The sequence below is a fragment of the Trichosurus vulpecula genome, chromosome 3, assembly GCF_011100635.1.
Source record: "Trichosurus vulpecula isolate mTriVul1 chromosome 3, mTriVul1.pri, whole genome shotgun sequence".
In the NCBI taxonomy this organism is placed as follows: domain Eukaryota; kingdom Metazoa; phylum Chordata; class Mammalia; order Diprotodontia; family Phalangeridae; genus Trichosurus; species Trichosurus vulpecula.
The window spans coordinates 104,047,883-104,075,159 of record NC_050575.1 but is presented as its reverse complement, the minus strand read 5'-3'; the positions used below and the strand labels follow the sequence as shown (position 1 = coordinate 104,075,159).

The window sequence follows — 27,277 nt, the reverse complement described above, 5'->3', positions numbered from 1 at the left end:
TCACTCACCTTTTACTATTAATTCTGCATAATTAGAGACTCCAGAGCCACCATCAGAGCGAATGACACATCGGTACTTGCTGATGCTCCTCTGAGATGTATCGGCCACACTAACTGTAGCTGAAAACCTTCGGTGGTTGACCACTCGGGTGACCATGAGGGCAGTATCTCTCCCATTCCATTGCTACCAGAGAAAAGAGAAATCATCTTAAGGGCTTGGATGGACCTTCCTAAATATGAATTGATTCCTGTCTCACTCCCCTACATCCAAAACTGATTAGTCATTTCTACACCTACTCTCTGGCCTAATTAAAAATGGGGTTCATTTTTATAAGCACATTCCTCCTACTTCTTGGTACATTTTGCTGGATGAATTATGGTAGATGTCTTAGCATAAGAGAGCATGTACCCTAATGGTTAGGGATGAAGGTAAAGGCTCAGTAATCACTATAGTTTCACTCTGAGGCTGGACTGATTTGCTTTGTGAGCTAAGGTCAATCTTTTAACCCTTCTATTAGTTTTCTTCATCTGCAAAACTGAGATAAGAGACTTTACCTCTGATACCGCAGGTCTGAACAAAGCATAAAGGTAAGCTAGTAAAAGGCCATTCTTATCTGGGCTGCTCACTTTCCTGTAGCTGAAATGAACCTGCTTGAGCTTCAATGGCACTGGTATACAGGTAACACTCCATTATATAAAAATCTAAGGTTTTTTTAATATGTTTGTCTGTTTTTTATTTGATTAATAAAGTAGAAAGACTCCTGGATTTGGAGTCATGGGGCCTAGGTCTATATCCTGGCTCTGACACTCACTGTGTGACCTCAGCCAAATTAATTCCTTTCTCTTGGTCTCAGTTTTCTCATCTATAAAATCCTCATTGGTAAAATGAGGGTGTTTGACTAGATGACCTCTCAGGAGCCTTCTAACTCTGAATCTATGATCCTGCCTTGATGTATACTATCTGCCAAGGTTATATAGGACCCTTTTAGAATCCCAAACTAATACATTGGAACTGGTAACTTTATTGCAGCAGAGGGACAACATTTTATGCTTTTCTTCCAATGAAAAATAACATTTTCTTTAGCTTTTCTTTAACTTCTGTGTTACACTAAGGAAAGCAATTCTGGGCATCATATTTTAGGAAGGGCATTGACAAGGTGGTAATCATCCTGCAGAGAGGACCAGAAATCATATCATATGAAGATCGGTTGAAAGAATTAGGATTGCCTGTTGAGGAGGCTTAAGCTGTATATTGATGGTTGTCTTCAATAATGTGAAGGGCTATCTCAGTGAGGAAGGATTAGAATTGTCCTGGTAGGCTCTAGAAGGCAGAACTATGAACAACTGAGGTAAGTTAGAGGGAGACAGATTTCAGTACTGTATAGGGAAGAGAGAACAATCAGAACTATCTAACAATGAAATGGACTACCTTGAGAAGTAGGGAGGTCCACATCACTTAATGTGTTCAAGCATTTTGGATGACCACTTACCTTGAACATTGTAAAGTTCATCTGGTTCAACTTAGGTCATATGTTTCTAAGGCTAGATATTAAGCAATCTGTTACTTGTAATGAACCAATATTTCATTTAGAAGAAGGTACTCTCTCACCATTTCTATCAATTTACATTTCTCTTTAGCAAACCCCATTTATACATCAACAATGACGTGCCTGGGAGCAGTCATTTGTTTTAGCATCAGCACAGAACACCAAATTTCCCATATGGAACAAATGGCTAATGAAATGATATTCCTCTTCGTGTTTTAAGTCCTGGTCAGTGATATTTAGTTTTCAGTTTAACAAATACAGCCTCAAGAAGGGGTAGATAGGATTCAGTGAGTTTGCTTGAAATATTCTCATTTTCTGTGACAGGCTTTCCAACCAATGGGCCTTTTCTGGATAGAAATTAAACAGTGGCATTCCATATATCTATTCCTTCTCTTTAAAAAATGGACATTAGAAGACTAGCTTATAAAATCTCTAATTATGCATGTCTCCTATAGTTAATCAATAAGCCTACTATGTGTCAGGAACCTAGATAAATACTAAGCATGCAAATATAAAAATGAGACGGTAACTACCCTTGGTGATGTTACATTCTAATCATGCATATCACACTGAGACTTGGGCACAAATGAGCTAGAAAAGCCCTACCAGCAGGAGGTCCAGGATAGGAATTTTGGCTGTATTTGAGCCAAGTTGAGAGTTGGGAGTGCCAATTGCAAAGAGAGTAACAGTGCTGGAATGGTGTATGGCTATCCATGGGATATACAGGCAAAAGTCTCTGGGTGGGGAACCTGCAGCCTTGAGGCCACATGTGGCCCTCTAGGTCTTCAAGTGCAACCCTCTGACTCAATCCAAACTTCACAGAGGAAATCCCCTTAATAAAAGGATTTGTTCTGTACAACTTGGACTCAGTCAAAAGGCCACATCTAAGGACCTAGAAGGCCACATGTGGCCTCAAGGCCGCAGGTTCCTACCCCTGGTCAAGACCTCAGAGATCAGATAAATCCAAGAAGGAATAAGCAGGCCCCATAGGTCATGGAAGACAAAATCAAGGTCTAGATTTTGGGTGGCCAGGAAGAAATAATCAGGATCCCAGGAAGCAGACTGAGAATAAAGGGTCAAGGCCCCAAGCAGGGGATCTGAAAAAAAATAACATCAAGAATTAAGGCCAAAAAGTTTGGCCACAACATGCTTAGGAGGTAAGTAACTGGCAGGAGGAATGGTGCTTGTTACAGAGTGCAAAGAGCATTGGATTTAATGTCAGAAGACTTGAGTCTGACTCACAGCTCAGTCACTTACTACCAGAATGAACTTGGACAAGTTACTTAACTTCTCTGTTTCTTCATCTGTATAATGAGGGTGTTGGACTTCTGAGCTCCTTCCCAGTTTAAAATGGACAATGCTACAGCCATGTTGATGAACTGAACTCTGTACTCAATCGAGAAGACGTGGATTCAATTCTTGATGCTACCACTAACTCTGATCAGATTACGGAGGAAAAGCTACATGAATGAAGAAGGAAGGTATTTACCTGGAGCCAGAGTTTGTCATGCTGGGACCACTTTCCCCCAGCAATACACTGGAATGTTGCATTCTGTCCCACATTCACTTCAACATTTTGGAGTCGCAGGAAATGAGGTGCTTTTCCTAGGATAGAAATGAAATATTAATTGGGTGGATTCTTTAGCAATTCTTTTCCCCTTAGGCCCTGGTCTGGAGAAGGCTCATGACCTAGGTAGAGTCCAAGGGCAAGATAAGGTTCTTTTTCTTTAGAGATTTAAGATGCTTATTCTTCATGAGGCAGTGAATCCAGATCAATGGGCCAAGTCTACATGGCACAAAATACTGGACTGAAAAAATGACCATCCCATTGATAGGGACGTTTTTACAGCAACACAATGGAGATCATTGAGGCTACTATTTAAGATGCACCCCCATCCCATGTTAAAAAAGAATTAACCCAAGATTAGAAATGGTTCTATAGTTTGTGTTTGGGACAACCCCTCAAAGGACAGTTCTGAATCCCCTCAAATAAAAGCAGCCCTAAATCCTCTCATTTGCCTTAAACATGTACAGGGTGTCCCAAAGGTATTAGTTCAGTTTTAAGTTTTAATAGCTTAAATTTTCAACCTTTAACAGCCTAAAATTTCACTAAGGCTTTTAGGGGGCAGGGGAAGGTCATACTGCCAATGCTGCCATGTTGATGAATATAAGTTAGTGCAACTGAAAATTCAAAGGCCCTAAAAGTCACACGGTGGTGATGAACTAGAAGATGCTTCTCTGTGTACAAAAAATATCTACTGAAATACTTTCCACATTTCCTAATCAAAATTGAACCTTGATGGCTGGAGTCCCAAAGAATTTCACGCCAATAATGCAAACTTATCAATACGTGACACAACACAATTATGGCCCTCTTTGCTCTCTGAGCTGTCTCATTTTTGAAGGACCTCATTCCAAGAAGCCGCCCCACCCCAGAAACTGAAAGAGAAGGGAGATTGGAAAAAAGGAACCAATGTGGACACATCTTAGATTAAAAAAAAAGGTGAAAGTCACCAAACAATGACAATGGTCAAAATAATTACATTTAACAATGACACTAGGAAGGTCTGTTTCATTTCTGAATCATCACTGACATTTAAGATTTGGTGACACTGTAGAAAAATATTCTGTCTCATACATCATTGTTCCGTGTGTGTGTGTGTTCCTTTGTTCCCTTCCTCCCCCAAATCTTTCCTCAGCATTTGTCACGACACCTTATACACTTTTTTTTGGCCAGACTTGTGATTTCAACACTGTATGTAACTCTCATTTCCTGTAATGCAGATTGATTACTGCTTTGTAACTTAGTGTATTAGAGTTGTCTAAGACTGAGAGATTAAAGTAACTAACTCAGTTGGGCAGATGTTGGTCAGATGGGCAGTGTTGAGGGATTTAAGCCCAGGTCTCTCTGAACTCAGAGGGCCATCAAGGAGTTCCCACTTAGTAAATGCTGAATTGAATTGTATAACATTAGGCAGGAATCACAACCAGCCTATATAGATTGGGCAACGGGTCCTTTAGATCACCTATAACAATTGGGCATCTATTATAATAAAGATAGCCCCTCAGGACCCTAGCAGACTCCTAGCTTAAGCCCAAGACTTGTGCTCCCAATCTTTGTACCCTGTCACTTTCTAAGACACTGGGATTTCACCTGGCAGAGGTCCCTACGAATGAGGCTAACCAATGCTTATTGTGCATTTAGGGCAAAATACCCTGATGTGATTGACATTTCAAACTCATTCTACAAACATCAGTACAACATTTGAAGACATATCACTCTGCCCTTTATGCTACTCTCTGGACTTGTCAGCACCCAGCAGGTAGTGAGATAAAATTGAGAGAAAGAGAAGACAAAGTCCCAGCGGTTCATGGAACACTAGGAAATTCACCCTGATGATGCCACAGAAAATAAAATAAGGAAGTCTGAAAGTCAGTGGAAAAGATGGAGATGGTGAGACCGTGAAGAAAACTTCTCTGACATTTACCCAGCAGTTATTACTGATGCAGCCCTGTTTTTAATAGTTAAAGCTAAGAAATGACAACCCTCAGAGGGCAACCAGAGTTACGACACATGCAGGGCGACATGGAAATGTTAAATGGGCTATAAAATATAAGTGAAAGGTTTGAGTTTATAAGAGAAAATCATTTCCTCTGCTGTGTTTTAAGTATTACGTCTGTCTCTCGATCACTTTTTAAAAGTGTGAGGCAAAAGCATAATGCTATTAACCTTAGCGCCAATCAATACAGGGCACGGGGCGATTGGGCCACTAAAGGCCGTGTAACTTTGGGAATATTTAACAGAAGCACTTATTGATAAACTCTGGGCATATCTTAATAGAGAAATAGCTCTGGAGGACAGAAATGGGAAATTAAAAGGCCTGGGGACGTGAGGAGAATAAAAAGTTCTCAATCTACTTAAATATTTAACAGGCCATGAGGGAAGTTTCTAATTCGTGCATTAATATTAAGTGTGAGTGTGTGTGCGTGTGTGTGTGTGTGTGTGTGTGTGTGTGTGTGTGTGAAAGGCAGGGTGCGTGTATGTTGTTGGAGGGTTGGGGAGAATGGGGAAACCAATATCTACTCAGTACAAAGAAATATATGGACATCATTTTATTTCCCAAGCAATTTGGGATCCTATGCACAGTCCACTGAGACCTTCTGTCAGCATCACTGAAGTTGGCCCACACATTTGGCTGCACTGTTCTTAGCAAAAGAGGCCTTCCAGCTTGCATGAAGCTAGGAGGCATTCCCATTTGTGATATGCCCCCACCGGCACCAGTGGCTCTGCTTTTCTCACAACTGTTCATGTTGTGTTAAAATTCAGCAGGTGTGATTTCTGCCCAGGGTCAAATTTTTTCTAGCTTGTTACCAGGTGAAAGAATTTTAGCTAAAGAAGGGCAAGAAAGGAGAAAGGCAGAAGAGGGGGTAAAAGAGAGGGGAGAAAGAAGGAAATCCCTTTTCCATTTCTTTCATGGGCTCCATGGCTTTCAGAGCTTGAAACTTTCTGCCAGAAAATCTTCAGAGGAAAACGGGCTGCTGAATTATTGAAGCACTCCTTCTCATGGAGCAAGCACATTCCTACTGTTCTCCATGCACTGGGATTCCTTTGAACTCACCATAGCACTGGCCATGGGAAGACAGAGAGCTGTCTCTGCTCACCACTGGTACCAGAAGTACCGCCAGGAGGCAGCAACACCAGTGATGTGGCCAGCTTGTTTTAATGGTTCCTTTCCCCACCTCCATCTAGGAAATCTTATGAATGTGTAAGAGGATCCCAAGGCCTGCATTGGGCACAAGCCCCTGGTTCTAGACTTCAGGAGGGGGGTTCAATTGGAGCAGCCCAGGTGCCCCTATGGATATATTATGAAAGCTTCCATTTTAGGTTTCTATCATTCCGTTAAAAGGTATGAGAACTGCAGGTACCATAACAGTACCCTTTCATTTTTTCTGTATTTTATGTGTAAGCCTGAGTGGTGCATTAATGGGGTGGCTTTGCATTATGCAGGCACACAGATAGGATCATGTTTTCCCTAGTTACAGCTCATAACCCATTTGCATGGTAATTGCCTCATGGTCATTCCACTCGTGTGGAATCCAGTTCTTTACCAGTGGAGAGGAAGCTGAGATTATCCTTAAAGTCCAGTGCACACTTACTTTCCCAAAGTATTGATTTTACCTGAAGTCAGAGTCGGGAGGTATGCGCCCCTAGCCCTCAGGCCAGCATCTTACCATCAAGCTTTCTCAGAGGGGAGAGGTTACAGCTACTGAATCTAGAATATAGGTTTTTAGCCTTTTGTGTTATGGACCCCTTTGGCAGGCTGGTGAAACCTATAAACTCCTCAGAATAAGAGTTTTAAAATGCATAAAATTAAATACATAGGATTAAAAGGAAATCAATATATTGAAATAAAGATGTGATTTTTTTTTTCCCTTCCAAGTTCTCTCTTGAAATCTCTCTTTGAACCTCTTAGATCCCTGGTTAAGAACCCCAAACTAGAAGAACAAACTGATTAAATTCATTTCAATAAGCATTTGTTAATTATCTACTAAACATCCATTAAAGATATTTTATTAAATATCATCCATTAAACATCAGACATTGAGCATACAAAAACCAAAAGAAACACTTCATGCCCTCAGGGAGTTTCCATTCTACTAGGATAAAGCCATTACTAGTACTTGGCACTCAGCCTTCACCTGCTGTTGCCCTGGCTATGGCTAAAGCTCATTCCCACACAGAGAGGTTCAGGCTGATCAGTGGCAAGCCCCAGCAATATACAATGTGTTTCTGTTCATTTCTGCATAACAGCCTTTGCGGGGTGAGGGAGGAATATAAGCAGGTCCTGGAAAACAGATGTGGAATGTGACAGACACCCTGCAGCACAGCACAAACACCTAGTAGGCATAGCCTGTGTCACTATAGCATCTCCTTTCACAGACACACCATGTGTGCCCATCCTGTGGGGCACTGCTGAGGTGCATTCAAATGCCTATCAGGAAATAGACAACTGGGACAGAATTGTATGAAACACAAACAGGGTGAGCAGAGAGCAGTAACACTCTACAACGAGAGCCAATGATGACAAATCTTTCAGAACGCCTCCATAAGAGCAGATGAGTGGATTTAAAATTATTTTCCAAGAATTAATAGCTCAAGGTCCCCTCTTCCCTGTGAGTGAACATCCAGTTCATTTCCTAAGTGCTTCTGGTAGGATTTCTTTTTTTTTTCTTTCTGAAACAATTACATGTGATTCTATCCAGAGCCCTTTAATTCTTCTCCTTCAGTGCTCTGAATCACACTAATAAACAATCAGGGTTTTCTATTCCCTTAATAATGGAGTCAGATTTGAGCGGAGATGTTTTGGCACTATCTGCAGATTCACATAGGGGTTGTCTGTTGCACAGCCTGGCAAAATGAGGGATTTATTTTGGGCTGATTGCCTTGGGTACAGAAGTGTTTTCAAAGAATAAAGAAGAAAAAAAATTTAAAAATGTTTGTGAACCAGGTGAACTAAACTGTGCAGTCTAGCCCAGGGCAGGACCATGTTATCAGGAAGATGGAAAACTGCAGGGTCATAGATACCGAGCTGGAAGAGACTTGAGAGGTTATCCAATCCAACCCACTCAATTTTGCAGATGGAGAAACTGAGGCCCAGAGAAGTTAAGTGACTTGCCCAAGGTCAGAAAGGTAGGAATTGTTAGATCTGGGATTCAAAGCCAGGGCCTTCAGATATTCTTGCTACTGGATCAAAGTACTTACGGCATGGATGAGCAAGGACCCGAACTTCATCCACTGCTATGTAGCCAGGATGCCCCTTCAAAGATACCGACTCAAATATAACCTGAAACATACAGAAGAAATCATGTTCTCACAACAGTTGGCAGTCATCTAGGGCTACTCCTTCCTCATGCCCCTACCAGTTTTTTTTAGGTCAAGATCTGTGATTTCTCATCTATGTGAAGATCTCCCAGTGTAGGAAATCTATCCACCAATTTAGATTGACCACTCATCTCTAATTTAGTACCTCAGCTGCCTGGAGGGAGTAGGTGACTTTCCCAAGTTCACACAGCTAGTATGGAGATGAACCTATTCCCAACAGTAACTGTTTCTTACTGCCTCTCTTCTGCTCAATTAGGCTTTTTAGTATTCAGATTATTTATCACAACCAAGCAGAAAGCTTAGTCTATGATTACAGGGACTTTTCCCACAAACCTCAGATTATTTCTTGTATTTTCTGAGGCAGAAAAAGTAAACTGTGCTGAACAGAATGAACACTGAAAAAGTACCATCCACACTAACAGTGACTGAAAAGGTATTTTGTCTGAATGAAAATGTCAGATCAAACCATGAGCCTTGAGCCTTCATTGTGGTTCACATGATGCCTACAGAAGAGCTATCTCCTAACATCCAACTCGCCTATACATCTAGACGGAAAAGCTTCCTTTGAAAATGAGTGTATAGGCTGGCTCAGACCTCGAGTGGCTAGCCAGGAGAATGTAGCCTCCTTAACAGTAAAAGATTTTTCAATGCATGTCTTTGAATCCTCAGTACCTGAGGACTGCCTCGCACACAGCAATGATTTAATAAATGGTTTTTTTTTAAACAGAATGGAAACTGTCCTTGCCATAGGGGCCTAATGTTAGAGGCAGAAAGAACCTTCAAGGTCATCTAATCTAAGCCCCTCATTTTACAGAAGAAGATACTGAGACCCACAAACATTTAATAACTTGCTTCAGAGGCAAAGCTTGGAGACAAACGCACTTCTCAAATGGCTTTTACCCTACATGCCAAAGGTCAATGACGGTGCACTTAAAATGGTAGTGAAGAATACATCTCGGGCTCACAAACCCCTACCTGAATGAGATGTATCTTCTGGGAAGTAAAGCCCACATAGGACCAAGTGTGGGCTGCCAGCATAGAATCATAGACTCAGAACACTTGAGAAGAATTAGAAGAGACCTAAACACCATTTAGTCCAGTCCTCTCAACTTCAAGACGAAAGTGAGGCGCAGAGAGAGGGGGTGACTTGTCTAGGATTATATGGATAGACAGAGACCAAAAAAAGAAGTCTTCTAGATCCCATTGCAGGGTGTTTTGTTATGACTTCACTTGGCTTTTGCATCACACCATCCTGCCTCCCCTAAATGCTGTAGAGAAGCAAGGACCAAGTGCTATTGGGCTTGGGCAGTATCTAACTTAGCAGGACATCGATTAAATTATTCGTCTCAGGGTTTCCCACTGTTATGGCAAAAGAGACCCATTTGAAGCCAACATGTCATAAACTGTACCCTTGGCAAGAGGATACACCTCCGGCCATGAAGTAACTGCTACCCACGTCTCCATGCTCTAAGCAGAGAGCTTTTTCCTTCTCTCATTATTAGGCTTTCCATTCTTGGAAGAATCTCACATCATAGATGTGTTACTGAACCCCACATCTGCCCATGGAAGATGGTTCTGTATTTCTTGCTAATCAAGGAGTCAAAAGGGAATTATGAAGAACTTACAGTGTGCCAGGCACTGTGCTGAACAATGAAAGTAGAGAGAAAGGTAAAAGTGGCTGCTGCCCCTAAGGAGTTCTCATTTTAATGGAAGAGACAACATGTAAATAATTAAGTACATAGAAAATATCTACAGAGCAGATGAGATGTAATCTCAAGTAGGAGGTGCTAACAGCTAGAGGGGGGAGCTGGGAAAGGCCTCATGCAGAAGGTGGGATCTAAGATGCGTCTTGAAGGAAGCCAGGAAAGCTAAGGGGCAAAGACAAAGAAGGAAAGCATTGAAGATGGTGGGGGGCAGCCAGCACAAAGGTAGAGAGACAGGAGATGAGGTGTCATGTGAGAGACACTATAAATAGTTTAAGGTGGCTGGGTTTTAGAGTACATGGAGGGAGGTAAAATATAAGAAAACTGCAAAAGTAGGAAGCAATCAAGTTGTAAAAGGCGTTAAATGACAAAAGGAAAACTTTCTTTTTGATCCTTAAAGGCTGCTGGGTAGCACAGTGGAAAGAGCCCTGGGCTTGGAGTCTGGGAGATTCATTTTCCTGAGTTCAAATTTGGCCTCAGACACCAGATGTGTGACCTTGGCCAAGTCACTTAACCTTGTTTGCCAGCTAGGTGGTACAGTAGATAGAGCACCAGCTCTGGAATCAGGAGAACCATGAATTCAAATCTGGCCTCAGAAACTTGCTAGCTATGTGACCCTGATTGCCTCAAAAAAAAAAATAAAAAAGTAAAATGAGCTGGAGAAGGAAATGGAAAACCACTCCAGTATCTCTGGGGGTCAAGAAGAGTGAGATATAGGGGCAGAGCCAAGACAGCGGAGAAGAGGCAGTGGTTCATCTAAGCTCTTCCCAAAACCCCTCTGAATACTTTTTAAGAATGCCATAGGACAATTCCTGGTGCAGCAGAACCCACAAAAGGATAGGGTGAAATAATTTTCCAGACACAGACAACTTAGAAGTTCAGCAGGAAAGGTCTATTGCACCAGGGTGAGAGTAAAGCACAGTCCAGGACAGCCATGCCATCACAGACCCAGCCCCAGCAAACCAGGAGCAAGTTAATCAGCAGCAGCATCAGCTACTTCCAGAGCTCTCAGCCCACAGATGGTAAGGGGGTTGAACAAGTGGTCAAAAAGAGATTACAGTGATCTCTTTGCTAGCACTGAGGCAGGACTCTGTTGCTTTGTTCATAATCGGATCTAGGTCACAGTCCTGGGTGGCAGTCCAAGAAGGAGCACTAGCACACCAGTGCTTATGGCCACAGTGGAACAGGAACCTCCCTCACAGTTCCAGGGCAGAAAAGAATGCTTGTGATCACTCACAGCTCAGAGCACAGGCCAGGAGAGGAGTAAATGCACCTCTCCTTAGATCATAACTCTTCAGAAGAACTGAAAACTTACAGGTCCCTAGGAGTATCTCAAAAACAGCTGCACAAAACCCCTGAAGTTTGGGATAGTGTGCCTTCCACCCTGAAAGCAGAGTTAAAAATCAAGAAAAAGACTGGAAAATGAGCCAACAACAGGAAAAAATTCTGACCATAGAAAGTTACCATGGTGACTAGGAAGATCAAAACATACACTCAGAAGAAGATAACAAAGTCAAAACTCCTCATCCAAAGCCTCCAGGAAAAATATGAATTGGTCTCAGGCCATGGAAGAGCTCAGAAAGGATTTTGAAAATCAAGTAAGAGAAGTAGAAGGAAAATTGGGAAGAGAAATGAGAGTGATGCAAGAAAATCATGAAAAACAAGTTAACAGCTTGGTAAAAGAGACACAAAAAATACTGAAGAAAATAACACCTTAAAAAACAGACTAGGCCAAATGGTAGAAGGGGTAAAAAAACCCAATGAAAAAAATGCCTCAAAAACCAGAACTGGCCAAGTGGAAAAAGAGGCACAAAAATTCACAAAGAAAAAAAAACTCCTTTAAAAAGTATAACTGGCCAAATGGAAAAGAGGTACAAAAGCTCACTGAAGAAAATTCCTTAAAAATTATAACTGAGCAAATGGAAGCTAATGACTTTGGGAGAAATCAAGAAACAATAAAACAAAACAAAAAGAAGGAAAAAATTTGAAGACAATGTGAAATATATCATTGGAAAAAAGGCTGACATGGAAAATACACCCAGGAGAGACAATTTAAAAATTATTGTACTACCTGAAAGTCATGATCAAAAAAAGGGGCTAGACATCATTTTTCAATAAATTATCAAGGAAAACTGTCATGAACTTCTAGACTAGAAGTCGAAATAGGAATTGAAAGAATCCACTGATCACCTCCCAAAAGAGATTCCAGTTCAGCCTCCTTATCATCGGTGGGCTGAGTTATCCCAGGAATATCATAGCCAAATTCCAGAGCTCCCAGGTCAAGGAGCAAATATTGTAAGCAGTCAATAAGAAACAATTCAAGCATCATTATTGGAGGGCTTATAATGTGATATTATGGAGGGCAAAGGAGCTAGGATTACAACCAAGAATCACCTACTCACCAAAACTGAGTATAACCCTTCAGAGGGAAAAATGAACATTCAATGAAATAATGGACTTTTGAGAAATCTTGATGAAAAAACTAGAGCTCAATAGAAAATTTGACTTTCAAATACAAAACTCAAGAGAAGCATGAAAAAGGTAAAAAGGAAAGGGAAATAATAAAGGACTTAATAAGGTTAAACTGTTTATATTCCTACATGGGAAAGTGATACCTGTAACTCATAAGAACTTTCACATTATTAGAGTTTTTAGAAGGAGTATATATAGACAGAGGGCACAGATGTGAGTTGAAAATGAAGGGATGATACCTAAAAAATAAAATTAAAAAGTGAGAGAGGGGGAGCCAAGATGGCAGCTGAAAAGCAGGGACTAGCATGAGCTCCCCGCCGAGTCCCTCCAAAAACTTAAAAAAAAAATTGCTCTGAACCAATTCTACAACTGCAGAACCCACAAAAGAGCAGAGGGAAAAAGGGCTCCAGCTCAGGACAGCCTGGATGGTCTCTGGGTGAGGCCTATCCCGCATGGAACTGGGAGCAGAGCGGAGCAGAGCCCAGAGTGGGCAGCGCAAGCCAAGCAGACCAAGAGCCGGGCAAAGCATGCCCTAGCGCCCTGAATCAGTGAGCTGAGGCAGTTACCAGACTTCTCAACCCACAAACACCAAAGACAACAGAGAAGGTTAGTGGGAAAAGCTGCGGGAGTGGAAGGAGTTCACGGTTAGGCTACCACCTTCGGGGCAGCGGAGGTGGTGCAGCTACAGAACTACAGCTGCAGTTGCTTCTGGCCCCAGGCCCACCTGGTGGGAGGAATTAAATGGTGGATCAGAGCAGGACTGCCGAGCCTGCTGAAGATCTAAGTCCAGTCTGGGTTGGGGGTTCTTGGGGAAGGAGAAGTGCTGGTGTGGCAGAGCTGGCGCATCTCCCCAAGCTTGGAACAAAGAACTCTTTACTCTACAAGCAGTCATACCCCACCGAAAAACTCATGGCTTAAGTTAGTTGGTTGGGAATATGGCCAGGCAGCGAAAACGCACCCAGATTCAATCTCAGACTCTGGAATCTTACTTTGGTGACAAAGAAGACCAAAACATACAGCCAAAAGAAGTTAACAAAGTCAAAGAGCCTACAACGAAAGCATCCAAGAAAAACATGAACTGATCTCAGGCCATGGAAGAGCTCAAAAAGGATTTCGAAAAGCAAGTTAGAGAAGTAGAGGAAAAATTGGGGAGAGAAATGAGAAGGATGCGAGAAAACCATGAAAAACAAGTCAATGACCTGCTAAAGGAGACCCAAAAAAAATGCTGCAAAATACACTGAAGAAAACAACGCCTTAAAAAATAGACTAACTCAAATGGCAAAAGAGCTCCAAAAAGCCAAAGAAGAGAAGAATGCCTTGAAAGGCAGAATTAGTCAAATGGAAAAGAAGGTCCAAAAGACCACTGAAGAAAATACTACCTTAAAAAGGAGACTGGAGCAAGTGGAAGCTAGTGACTTGATGAGAAATCAAGATATTATAAAACAGAACCAAAGGAATGAAAAAATGGAAGACAATGTAAAATATCTCATTGGAAAAACCACTGACCTGGAAAATAGATCCAGGAGAGAGAATTTAAAAATTATTGGACTACCTGAAAGCCATGATCAAAAAAAGAGCCTAGATATCATCTTTCAAGAAATCATCAAGGAGAACTGCCCTGATATTCTACAGCCTCAGGGCAAAATAGAAATTGAAAGAATCCATCGATCGCCTCCTCAAATAGATCCCAAAAAGAAATCTCCTAGGAATATTCTCACCAAATTCCAGAGCTCCCAGATCAAGGAGAAAATACTGCAAGAATCCAGAAAGAAACAATTTGAGTATTGTGGAAACATAATCAGGATAACACAAGATCTAGCAGCTTCTACATTAAGAGATCGAAGGGCTTGGAATACGATATTCTGGAGGTCAATGGAGTTTGGATTAAAACCAAGAATCACCTACCCAGCAAAACTGAGTATCATGCGCCAAGGCAAAATATGGACTTTCAATAAAATAGAGGACTTTCAAGCTTTCTCAGTGAAAAGACCAGAGTTGAATAGAAAATTTGACTTTCAAACACAAGAATCAAGAGAAGTATGAAAAGGTAATCAAGAAAAAGAAATTGCAAGGAACTTACTAAAGTTGGACTGTTTTGTTTACATTCCTACATGGAGAGATGATGTGTATGATTCATGAGACCTCAGTATTAGGGTAGCTGAATTGAATATTCATATTCATATTCATATATATATATATATGTTTATGTATATATATGTGTATGTGAGTGTGTATGTATATATGTATGTGTATGTATGTATATATATATGCACGTGTATGTGTGTGTGTGTGTATATATATATATATATATATATATATGTATAGACAGAGAGAGAGAGAGAGCGAGCACAGGGTGAGCTGAAGATGAAGGGAAGATATCTAAAAGAAATAAAATAAAATTAAGCAGTGAGAGAGGAATATATTGAGAGAGGGAGATAGGGAGAGATAGAATGGGGTAAATTATCTCCCATAAAAGTGGCAAGAAAAAGCGGTTCTGTAGGAAGGGAAGAGAAGTCAGGTGAGGGGGAATGAGTGAATCTTGCTCTCATCAGATCTGACCTGAGGAGGGAATACCATACATGCTCAATTGGGTAACTTACCCCACAGGAAAAAAGGAGGAAGAAGAAGATAAAAAAGGGGGGATGACAGAAGGGAGGGCAGATGGAGGTGGAGGTAATCAAAAACAAACACTTTTGAAAGGGGACACGGTCAAGGGAGAAAATTCAATAAAGGGGGATAGGTTAGGAAGGAGCAAAATATAGTGAGTTTTTCACAACATGAGTATTGTGGAAGGGTTATACATAATGATACTCATGTGGCCTATGTTGAATTGCTTGACTTCTTAGGGAGGGTGGGTGGGAAGGGAAGAAGGGAGAGAATTTGGAACTCAAAGTTTTAAAAACAGATGTTCAAAAACAAAAAAAAAGTTTTTGCATGCAACTAGAAAATAAGATACACAGGCAATGGGGTGTAGAAATTTATCCTGCCCTACAAGAGAAGAAGGGAAAAGGGGATGGGAGGGGAGTGGGGTGACAGAAGGGAGGGCTGACTGGGGAACAGGGAAACCAGAATATATGCCATCTTGGAGTGGGTGGGAGGGTAGAAAAGGAGAGAAAATTTGTAATTCAAACTCTTGTGAAAATCAATGCTGAAAACTAATATATTAAATAATAAAAAAAATATGAATAAAAAAAAGACCCAGAAAAAAAAAGTGAGAGCGGAATGTACTGGGAGAAAGAGAAAAGGAGAGGTGGAATGGGATCGATTATCTCACATAAAAGAGGCAAGAAAAAGCCTTTCTAGTGGAGGAGAAGAGGAGGAAGGTTAGGGAGAGTGAGGGAACCTTACTCTGATCAGGATTGGCTCAAAGACGGAATAACATACACACTCAATTGGTTATAGAAATCTATCTTACCCTATGGGGAAGTAAAAGGGGAAGGGAATAAGAAAGGGGCAGAGGTGATAGAAGGGAGGCCAGATTTTGGGAGGGGTATTGAGAAGCAAAATACTTTTGAGGAGGGGCAGAGTGAAAGGATAGAGAGAGAACATAATAAACAGGGTGGAGGGAAATAAGATGGAGGGAAATACAATTAGCAATAGTATCTGTGAAAAAAAAATTGAAGCAAATTTCTGATAAAGGCCTTGTTTCTCAAACATATAGAGAACTGTATCAAATTTATAAAAATAAGAGCCATCCCCCAAATGATAAATGATCAAAAGTTATGAAGAGTTTTCAAATCAAGTAATCAAAGCTATCTATAGCTATACGAAAAAATGCTTTAACTCACTATTGATTGGAGAAATGCAAATTAAAACAATTCTGAGGTACTACCTCATACCTATTAGACTGTCTAAGAGGACAGAAAAGGAAAATGACAAATACTGGAGAAGATGTGGGGAAAATGAGATATCAATGCACCATTGGTAGAGCTGTGAACTGATTCAACCTTCTGTGGAACAATTTGGAACTATGCCCAAAGGGCTATAAAACCATGTATACCCTTTGACCTAGCAATACTACTACTAGGCCGGTATCCCAAAAGAGATGAAAACAAAAAGGAAAAGGACCTACATGTACAAAAATATTTATAACAGTTCTTTTGTAGTGGCAAAGAACCGGAAATTGGGGGGATGCCCATCAATTGGGGAATACCTGAACAAATTGTGGTATGTGATTGTGATGGAATACTATTGTTCTATAAGAAATGATGAGCAGGATTGCTCTGAGAAAAACCTGGAAAGACTTACATGACCTGATGCAAAGTGAAATGTACTGTGTACAAAGTAATAGCAATATTGTAAGATGATCATCTGTGAAGGACTTAACTATTGTCAGCAATACAGTGATCCAAAGCAATTCCTAAAGTCTTATGATGAAAAATGCTATCCGTCCTCAGAAAAAGAATTGATGGTGTCTGACTATAGATCGAAGCATATGTTTTTAACTTTAGTTTTCTTGATTTTTTGTCTATGTTTTCTTTTACAACATGACTAATATGGATATGTTTTGAATGACTACATATGTGTAAAGTATATTGAACTGCTTGCCTTCTCAATGTGGGGGGGTGGGAGGGAAGAAGGGAGAGAACACGGAATTCAAAGTTATACTAAATAAGTAAAAAAAAAGTGTTGCCTGTGTACCTCAAAGTGAAAGGACTTGCCCAGGAAGGGTCAGATATGGGACCTGATCCGATTCTTCAGCCTCAGAGGCAGTGATTATCTATCCACTGTTGGATGTTGCCTTTCAACTTAATCATGATGTCCTGCTGTGAATCTCATCATTCCTTGTTCTGAAGCGCATTGCCTTCAAACTAGAATGCTTCATGGAAAGAGTAGACCGCCAGTATATAGAGTAGGAAAGAGGAGGCAGGCAAGGTCCGAAGAAATGAATGGAAATAGAAAGCCTGCTGTGGATCTGTGGTGAAAGCAGTGGCCCTCCTGCGGAGAGCTTCAGTCTGGAACAATGCTTAGAGTTAGCCAATTTCTCCAACCTTTCTACAAGTTTTAAGTAGAAAACACCTATTTCCCAAAAGGCTAAAAGAAAAGCAAGGGATAATCAGGTAAATTCTATAATGTGTGGTATGAGGCCTCAGGGCAGATCGGACACATTCAAGGCCCTTTACCTTAGGATGGAGGAGGGACATAATAATTATTCTGCAGTATTTGACAAACATAAAATATTCTTTGTTCACAAATACAATCTCTATGAAAAGCTAGATTATATTAATGTCCCAGTTTTAGGGGGAAACAAGGGAATGATATAAAAATATGCTGTAGGTGAAAATTCTTTTTTAAAAAAAAAATTAAAAGCCTTTGGTAGATTAAAATAAGAAGAGTCAGATACAACAGAAACAACTGAACAATAACAAATATTTGATCATGGATGTAAAAGAAAGCCACTGGAGTTCAGGATGGGGATAAGGGTGGTGGGACATGGCCAGATCTTTGCTTCAGAAAAATCACTTTGAGTGGAGGATGGCCTGGACTCAGGAGAGACTTGAAGCAGAAAGACCAATTAAATGGCTTTTGCAATAGTTTAGGCAAGAGGTGACAAAGGCATGAACTAAGTTGGGCAAAATGACAAAAAAAGTTAACTTGCAATCTTGACTATACTTCAAAGGTTTGAGGCAATACTGCAAATAGAGGTGACCTCTCAGTAAAGAAGAGGAGACCTGAAGCACCCTTGCAGGCCACGTGCAAACAATGAAAGCTAATAAAGCTAGGTGTAAGAAAAAATGATAAAACAGAATGAGCACTGGATTTGGAATTCCAGGACCTGAGTTGAAATTCCAACTCTCATTTAGTATATATGTGAATTTGGGTAAATCATTTGACTTGATTGGGCCTTTTTCCACGTCTGAAAAATGAAGAGCTTGGCCTGGATGACCTCAAAGATCTCTTCCAACCAATTTCATGATGACTTCAAGTTAACTGGACCACACTTTTAAGATTCCTACCATACACTTGAAAACTGCCTATGAGCATTCACAATTTGTCCTTCCGCAAATACTCATGAGGCACCTACATGGCCCTATGTTATATTCTAAGAGGTCTTCAAAGTTAAGATAAGAATTAGTTCCCGCATTTATGAAGTTAACACTCTGGGGATTAAAACATCAACACAGAGTATTAGTATTCATAATATCATGCTATAAATGCATCAGAGAGGTACAGAACAAAATGGTATTGAGGTCAGGAGCACTATTGACAAAAGGGATCAGGGAGGTGTTCTTAGAAGATGGCATATGAGTTGGGCTTTAAAGGATGGGAAGGAATTCAACAGGTGAAGATGGAAAGGGAGGGTATTCCAGGCACAGGGTAAAAGCTTCTCATTGTATTACCAGGAGTTGTTTTCAAATTACTCTAGTCCTCACCTCTCTACATTGGGAGGAAAGTTTGTCTTTGAGTCAGCACATGTGAATAGGCAAAAGAACATAGAATTAAGGAACATTAAAAGTTTGAAGGGGCCTTAGACATCATCTAGTCCAACCCTACCTGAAAAAAAAAATGAAACCTCTCTATGACAAGCTTGACAAGTGGTTATCTTGTCTAAATCTGAAGACAGGGAACCAACTATTTACTTCCTGGGGGAACTGGTTCTATTGCTGGATATCTATAATGATTGTGTGTAACCTTGAATGAACTAAGGTTCAAGAACTCAAGTTCTTTCTTAGATCAAACTGAGATCCATCATCCTATAACATTTACTAAAACTTGGCTCTAGTTCAGCCATCTGTGACTATCTGCTTGGAAAATAAAAACACCGGCTCTCTTGAATTTCCTTTACGTGATTTTCCAAGATCAAGCCAGGAGTTGTAAACATGGTAGCCAACTGAGATTCCCTATATGGACTTCCCCTTTGCTACTTTCTATTCTCTTGAGTAGAAATATAGCTTTGGCATTTCTATTAAGTCATCAAGTCGATTAATTGTATCCCATTACAAATAAAGGGACTACTTAGGGACAGTTTCTAGAGATAACAGAAATGATTTTTATAAACAGAATAGAAACGACTTCTAGACTAGATTTGCTTCAAGTAATCACTACTAGATCTCCAAAAGTCCCAGTACTAGATCTTAGTCTTTTAATGCCCAACAGCTTGAATCTAGAAAACTTTGAAAGTCTAAATTAATTTTTTTCTTCAGCCTCATTTATTTGTATCTTATGGTAGCCATCTCTAGGGTGGGAGGAGAGGAGGGAAGATAAAAGGGGGGAAAGGGGATGAAGGAAATTTATGTGATAACTTTAAAAGGAATAGCAAGTGGTACATAATAGATTTGCAGTTTCATGTGCAAACTCTTTTTATTATACTATGTTATGGAAATGCTTGTTTAACCCATAAATTGAAAATAAAACAAATAAAATTTTAAAAAGAAACAGAATAAAAAGAAAGACTATTAAGTCTTGCAGACAACTATTAACTATGAAGTGACCAGAAATACCTACTCTTTCAAAAAATCTTCAACTTTCAAGCTTGTTGTGGGATTCAAGTCATCTACTTTAACACATACTCTATACAGATATTATGAAATCACAGAATTCAGCCTCTACTTGAAGGCCTTCCATGGCAATTCATTCCACTTTTAGATAGTCCTAATTATTAGGGAGTTTCTGGGACAAGTATAAAAGTACATCTTTAGAACTTCTACCCAAAACTCCTTGTTCTTCCCTCTGGAGCCAGACAGATCAGATTCAATCCCTTCTTCTACCTGACAGATCTTCATATACTTAAAGGTAGTTATCATATCCTCCCTGAATCTTTTTCTCTAGGCTCAACGCCCCTATTTCTTAGGCCAATCTTCACATGGCACGGACTTCTATCAAGGTACATGTCTTCATGGGGCATCATGGATTGTCTAGAGATGGAGTGTCTGATCTTACCAACCAATTTTTATTCTTCAATGATTCATCTCTCTTTGTGATTTTTGGATTCTGACTGTGCCTCTTTAGTATTTTCAAAATGAAATTTCTATGTGAAAGAATGACAAATTGCTTTCAGCCCAAAAAAGTGACACACGCAGATGTAGCCTCTGGTACCTTGGAAGGACCATGTTCCACAAAAAATTGATTCATCTTTTCCTCCTCTTTCTGCATCCTCTGCACTCTGCACATAGTGCACACCCCTATCACGATGCTTAGAAACACCCAGGCACAGCTTCCATGAGGGACAAAAACGCATCCTTAAAACTACGCATTTAGAAGAAACCTTGTCTTGACAAACACTAAGATTTACTGCAACAACTAGAAAAAGTGTCATGTTTTCTCCATACAGGAAGTGCTCTTATGTGCATTCAGTCGTCTCCAGAAAAGAAAAATCTCAACTCGCCAAGCCCTCAATTAACCAGATGTTTTGTTACACTGTTCTTTGAGGGAAAATGGAGAAGAGACAAAAAAAGAATCACCTAGCTTATGCTCCAAGATCATAGGATCATATGCTTAGAGCAAGAAGGGACTTTATAGGCCGTCAAATACAACTCCTTAATTTACATGAGGAAATTGAACAAATCAATTAACTGCTTAATTAATAAGCATTTTTAAGTACATACTATATGCAAGGCAAAATGTTTGTTGACTTGGTAAATACAAAAAATGAAACAAAGTCTAATGATTTGCCCAGGGTCACATTGCTAATAAGTGCCCAAGCAGAATTCAAACTCAGGTCCTCCTTATTCCATACCTTGTGCTCTTCCCACCGGAAAACATAGATCCCTATGGCTTGAGCCCATTTTCCTACACCTTCTTCATCTGGTAATGGAAGACTTTAAACTTTAATTCAGCATTAGGACAGCAGTGTAGTGGAAAGAACACTGAATGAAGAACCAATGAGACTTGGGTTAAAGTTCCAGCTGGCCCTTAATAAGGGGCTTTGTTATGTCAAGTCAGACACTTAATGTCTTATGAGCACAGCTCTCCTCATCTGTTAAATATGGATGACAATAGGTACATTACCAATCCCAAAGGACCATGGCAAGGATCCAATGACATAGTGGGCGTGAAAGTGTTTTAAAGCACATGTACTACTTTAAAGTATTATAAAGCACAGATAGACAATGAGTATGATTACTAGCATGACAAAAAAAAACAGGCAATTCTGTAGCAAGGTGAATTGGAAGGAGTACTAATGCTAGAGTCTGAAGGACTTGAATTCTGACTATCGTTACCTTGGGGCAGCTAGGCGACACAGTGCAGAGAGTGCCAGGCCTACAGGCAGGGAGACTCATCTTCCTGAGTCCAAAGCTGGCTTCAGACACTGACTAGCTGTGTGACCCTGGGCAAAGTCACTTAATCCTGTTTGCCTCAGCTTCCTCATCTGTAAAATGACTTGGAGAAGGAAATGGCAAACCACTCCAGTATCTTGGCCAGGAAAGCTCCAAAAAGAAGTCCCGAGGAGTCAGACATGCCTCAAATGACTCAACAATAGCACTGTAACCTTGAGCAAAACACTCAACTCACTAAATCCAGTTTCCTCATATTCAAATGAGGGAGTTGGACTAAATGATGTCCAAGGCCCACTCTGGGATTGTAGCAGAGGATTTGGAGCCAAAAAGATTTTATTTCAAATCCTTCTCCAGACATTTTTTAGCTATGTGCCCATGCACGTACCTCTTAGTCTCAGTTTTCTCAACTGCAAAATGGGGATAATAAGAGCTCAAAATTATAAATCTCATAGGATTGTTACAAGGTTCAAATGAGACAACATGTATGTGTAAAGCCTCTAAAATTTCAAAGTGCCATAACTGTTTGTTATTACTATTTTCACATGACTCAAGAACTTTATGGTCCCTTCCATCTCCATGTTATCTAAAGTTATGTGAAAACTTTAAAAGGAATAGCAAGTAGCACATAATAGATTTGCAGTGCCACCTCTAGGATTATGTGATTCTTATCAAGACATAGTACAGAATCATAGAAAAAAGCACTGGATTTGGAGTCAGAGAAGCTGCATTCAAATCTTGGCTCTGCCCTTCACTACCTATGTGACCTTGGGTAAATAAGTCATTTAACCTTCTTTGGCCTGTTTCCACCTCTATAGACTGAGGGGATTAGGCTAGGTGATCTGCAAAGAGCATACCTTCTAGTTCCATCAAGGTTGCCATATTCTATTAATGCAAGATATTGGGTCTTAGGAACAACCTGCTTCTTTACAGGATCTAAGTTCCCTGAGATAGGGAACTGTTCTATTTTTATCACTGTAACCTCAGTACCTAGTACAATGCTTTGCAAAGAGCTGCAGTTTATTATATGTTTGTGGAACTGAAATGAATTTAACTGAAACACTTGAGGAAGATCTGTGAGTTAGCCCTCTATTAACCAGAACTTCTCCCTGATCAAGTATTACAGGTGCTTCAGGTTTTCCTTTGTTGTGTATGACCCACCTCTCTCTTTCCACAGTGATGGACAGTCTATCTTTCACCATTTTGTTACTACTATTTGGTCTGACAAGCAAAAAGCAAACTGATGCTGTTAATGAGAAGCAGGTGAGCCCATCCTTTACAATTCTTGTAGCAATTAAAGACAGTGTTGTGGGAAGCCATTTAAAATGGGCAAGTGAGGAAGGATGAGACAGGTGGCTGCAAAATTAATAAAGTATTTTTGGGTAGGTAAATCTTGCAAAAGACAAGTTCAGAATCATTAAAAATGTTAAATATAATGACTATCACCTGGAATGGCCCCAAAGCCCAAAGCACTGCTTAACCAACATTTAATAAGATGTGGCTTTACTTAAATCAGGCAACTGCATAGAGGGGTATGTTTAAAATGCCAGGAATTACCAGGCCTGTGCTAAATTAGTCCAGCCAGAAAAACACACTAATAAGCCAAATGAAATTCCGGCAGTGTTATGAAGCTGAAAGTCAATTTTAGGAGTTTGAAATATAGCTTTAATAACTGAATACATAAACCATCCAGAACCAATGCAAGGAATCCCTGAAATCCTAAACCTGATTTACTTCTCTGAGCTGCACATGGCAGGATTATGGCTCAGCAGCTGGGGAAGCCACAAACCAGCTCTGCCTTCTTTTTTCCCTTCTTTCTTACTCCACAGACCTCTCTCTCTCTCTCTGTCTCTCTCTCTCTGTCTCTGTCTCTCCCCTTATTTGGTATGTGTATACATCTGGTACATTTTCTGAACTGCTGTTGGAGATGCATCTAGATGCATTCTAGCTACAGAGAGCAGAGGGGTAGGAGACAAAATGAGACTCACAAAGACAACAAGTGGAAAAATGAGAGTGAGTGTGCACTGACCTACTGATCACTAGAATGCCAGTATGGGCTAGCAGGGGAGAGAGGAGCAGCTTGCAGAGAAGGCGTTCAATAAGCATATTTTGGATGAATGGAGAAAAGAAACTCGGCAACTTGACAAGCAATGTGCTCAAAACCTAAGCTGATGGACTGGTCCATGTGGGCAGCTTGTTTAAATACAATTTCCATGTGTACACTGTATGGGCAAAGCTGGGCAGAGAAGGATCTTATCACATCAAGGAATTCCAGAGGTGGAAGAAACCCGTCTCCCAATCAAAAAAACTACCATAGGCAGGGAAAAATTTAAATTCTTTATCTTGGACCACTCCCCACCTGTAGCAAACAGCACAGGCTACTGTTTCTTCATGGGACAGGGGCTATAAGCCTGGGATAAAGCCTTAGAAGGAGCAAAGCATAAGGAAAAGAAGAAAAAGATCTCAAGTTTTGAGCGTCTCTCTGTTTAGCTGATTGCTTCTATAAGCTTTAAGGAGTAAAGGCTCATTGGAATAATAGGTTTAAAGACTGATAAAAAAAGTTTCTTCCAATTCATGTTGTTGTGGATTGGTCTAGTCTAACCCTATTTAAAGTATCAATGTCCACTATAATATCCCAGATAATTTGGAAATCACCATGGTATCATTTTTATCATTATGACTGCGAGGTTTGAGGACATTCAGTCTGCAGATTTTTGCTGGGAACATATCGCTGACTTCAAATATCTGAAGTTCAAATATCATATTAAAGGAAGATAAGACTTATTTTGTTTACCTGAGGAAAAGGAAGACACAGGCCTAATGGACAAAGGTTACAGAGACACAAATTCTGGTTCAGTGATAAAGAAGGCAGCATTTCATAGTGATCGGAGCACTGGCTCAGTCAGGAAGAACTGGGATTGAAGTCCCATCTCTGACAAAGTCACCTGCTCTCTCTGAGCCTCAAACAATTCTCTAAGGCTGTAAGTTTCAAAGCATGGGTCAATATACATTGGTAGAGGGCGTTTCTCACTCTGAATAAGCTACACTAATAAAATCATCACTTGACGCCCCCCCCCCCAAATAAGGACACATCCTAAAAATGAGAGCTGTCCAGAAACCCAGTAATCGGCCTTTTGAAATGACGAGTACTCCATTTCTGCAGGTGTTCAAGCAAAGGCTAAAATCTTGTTAGGCATATTTTAAAGAGGCTTTATCTTTTGGAGAAGTTTGATTAGATGACTCTTTGTATCTCACTATGAAGAGGCAATGTGCTATAATGGAAAAAATGCTGAATTTGGAGCCACAGAACTGGTGATGTAGTTGGTCGTGGGGGATGGTGGTGGTGATGTTTTCATATTTCAGCTCTAGCACTTACTGACTATGCAAACTTGGGCAGGTTACTTTCCCTCCCCTAGCATATGTGTCAGGCACTGTGCTTTTTACAGATATTACCCCACTTGATCCTTACATCAACCCTGAGTGTTTTGCACATAGCAGATACTTAATAATTATTGAATTCAATTAAATAAAATTGTCCCCAGTTTTATCTCGATACAAACTTGTAACTCAGCTTCCAGAAAGGAATTCAGACTCACTTTCCATTACGAAAATTATCAGGGCTTCTTTTTAGCAAGCAGTACAGGCCTGCAATAGAGACATTGCATGTTTAATCCTTTGAGGTGATAATAGCCTCTTAGGGTTCATTAATACCAGCACTCTCACAATAATCTCTGGGCTACATTCTTGAAAAATTTATGTGCTCTGTGTGAAAAGAAAGCCAGACTCGTGGACAGGCAAACAAAGTCAATGGTCTCACTTTAGTGTGACATCAGAATACTTGACACCCATAAATGCAGAGTCTACTGAGGCAAACCAAGCTAGTAAAAAGTAGGCAGTATAGTCAAAGCTGCAGTGACCTGGGAGACAGGAAGTCTGGGTTCTAGATTTAGCTCTGCCATTGACTTCCTGAATGACTTTAGGCAAATCCTTTCTGTCTCTGAGCTTCAGTTTTCTCATTTGTAAAAATAAGATAATTCACAAGATGATCTCTAAGGTACTCTTCAGATCTAATATTGTGTGCTTCTAAATGGGGTTAGGAGACAAGGGGAAAAAAACAAAAAAGGAAGGAGGGGACAAGGACATAAAAATGAGAGAAAGTAGATTATAAATATAATTGATACCTGATAGAAATGTGGCCAAAAGGTGCTGATGGCCAGCTCCGCCTTCACCCAGCCTTCTGTCACAATCCCTGACACGTTCCAGATGGGGTTACCCTGTGGTCCTCCGTTAACTTTCACATAAACATTCAATGATCCAGGGCTGGACCGGTCTCTGCTAGATAAGTAGTAATGGAAATCGACACAGTGTGTATCATTCTCCTTCAAGGTCGGCAAAAGCAAGTGAGCTTTTTGTCCGGATGCCCGCCCAGAGCTGTTCACCATCATGAAGGAACCTGGAGACCACCAAAACGCAAAGGGGAAAAGCAGGGAGGGATGAAAAGAAGGAAGACAAGAGGGAGGAAGACAGAGAGGGAAAGGAGACCCATGGGAGAAAAAGACAAAGAAAATTCTCTGAAAACCAGCTGTAAACAAATGTACTCACAACATGAACTGATTGTCTAGTTATGGCATCACAAGCCATGACACAAATGAAACAGAAAGCTTAACAAATTTCAAAGTGGAAAACTCAATTCTGGGAATATCAGCCACCACCTAGAAAGACTGTGGGGTCATTTAGATCACTGGTAAACCGTGCTGTCCAGGATGAAATTTGGCATTTGGGTTCCCTTATCCACAACATGTAACCCTATTATTTGAGCTCAAGTATATACTGCTGGGTTAGGGCAGGCAAGCCTTCACATTACAGTGCTTTACAACCCCAAACCACTCTAGGTTTTAGGTCATCTAGCCAGTAATCACTATAGCCAGCAAATATAGGAACATGGAAAACACCAAATATGCCCCTGAACTAATATTTAAAGATATTTTAATGGATTGACGTGGGAATGAGCATCTCATACCTTTGCCCTAGGGTCACTGTCAGTTTGGCGGTGAGAACTGTCCCACCCCAAATAGAGGCTCTGATTGCCCTCCAAAGATAGCTTACAAACACTAGGGCTGTTAACGTTCTTTGTACCATGAGTAGCTAGATATCTAATCCAGAAGAGTCACTGGTATCATCTCTATTCAGAAGGTAAAGCTGACATTAATAGGTTAGCCTGAAATGATGGCCTGCAACCATAAATCCAACCTCTGAAGAGAACTGGAAAATTGGAGGGCAGATATTGACTAAAAAGATATCAGCCCAAAGAAAAGTTTTGATGTTAATATACACTTGACTTTGAGTTCCCTGAAGGCAAAGATCATATATCTCCTCTAGTACCCAACACAAGGTTCTGGACATAGTAGGCATTTCATAAATGCTTGCTGAATGGAAACAATTTTTTAAGAATGGAAGA

The 27,277-nt window shown here is 40.4% G+C and overlaps 1 protein-coding gene across 1 annotated transcript; it reads right to left on the bottom strand.

Annotated features, from left to right (window-relative positions):
• LOC118842150 (receptor-type tyrosine-protein phosphatase T-like) lies at nucleotides 1-26,261 on the bottom strand. The gene is made up of 4 exons (XM_036749773.1): nucleotides 26,001-26,261; nucleotides 8,310-8,391; nucleotides 3,036-3,151; nucleotides 1-183 (listed from the first exon to the last, which is right to left on the bottom strand). The coding sequence occupies exons 1-4, from the start codon at nucleotides 26,259-26,261 to the stop codon at nucleotides 1-3; spliced, it is 642 nt and encodes a 213-aa protein (XP_036605668.1).
• Nucleotides 26,262-27,277: the final 1,016 nt, after the last annotated feature.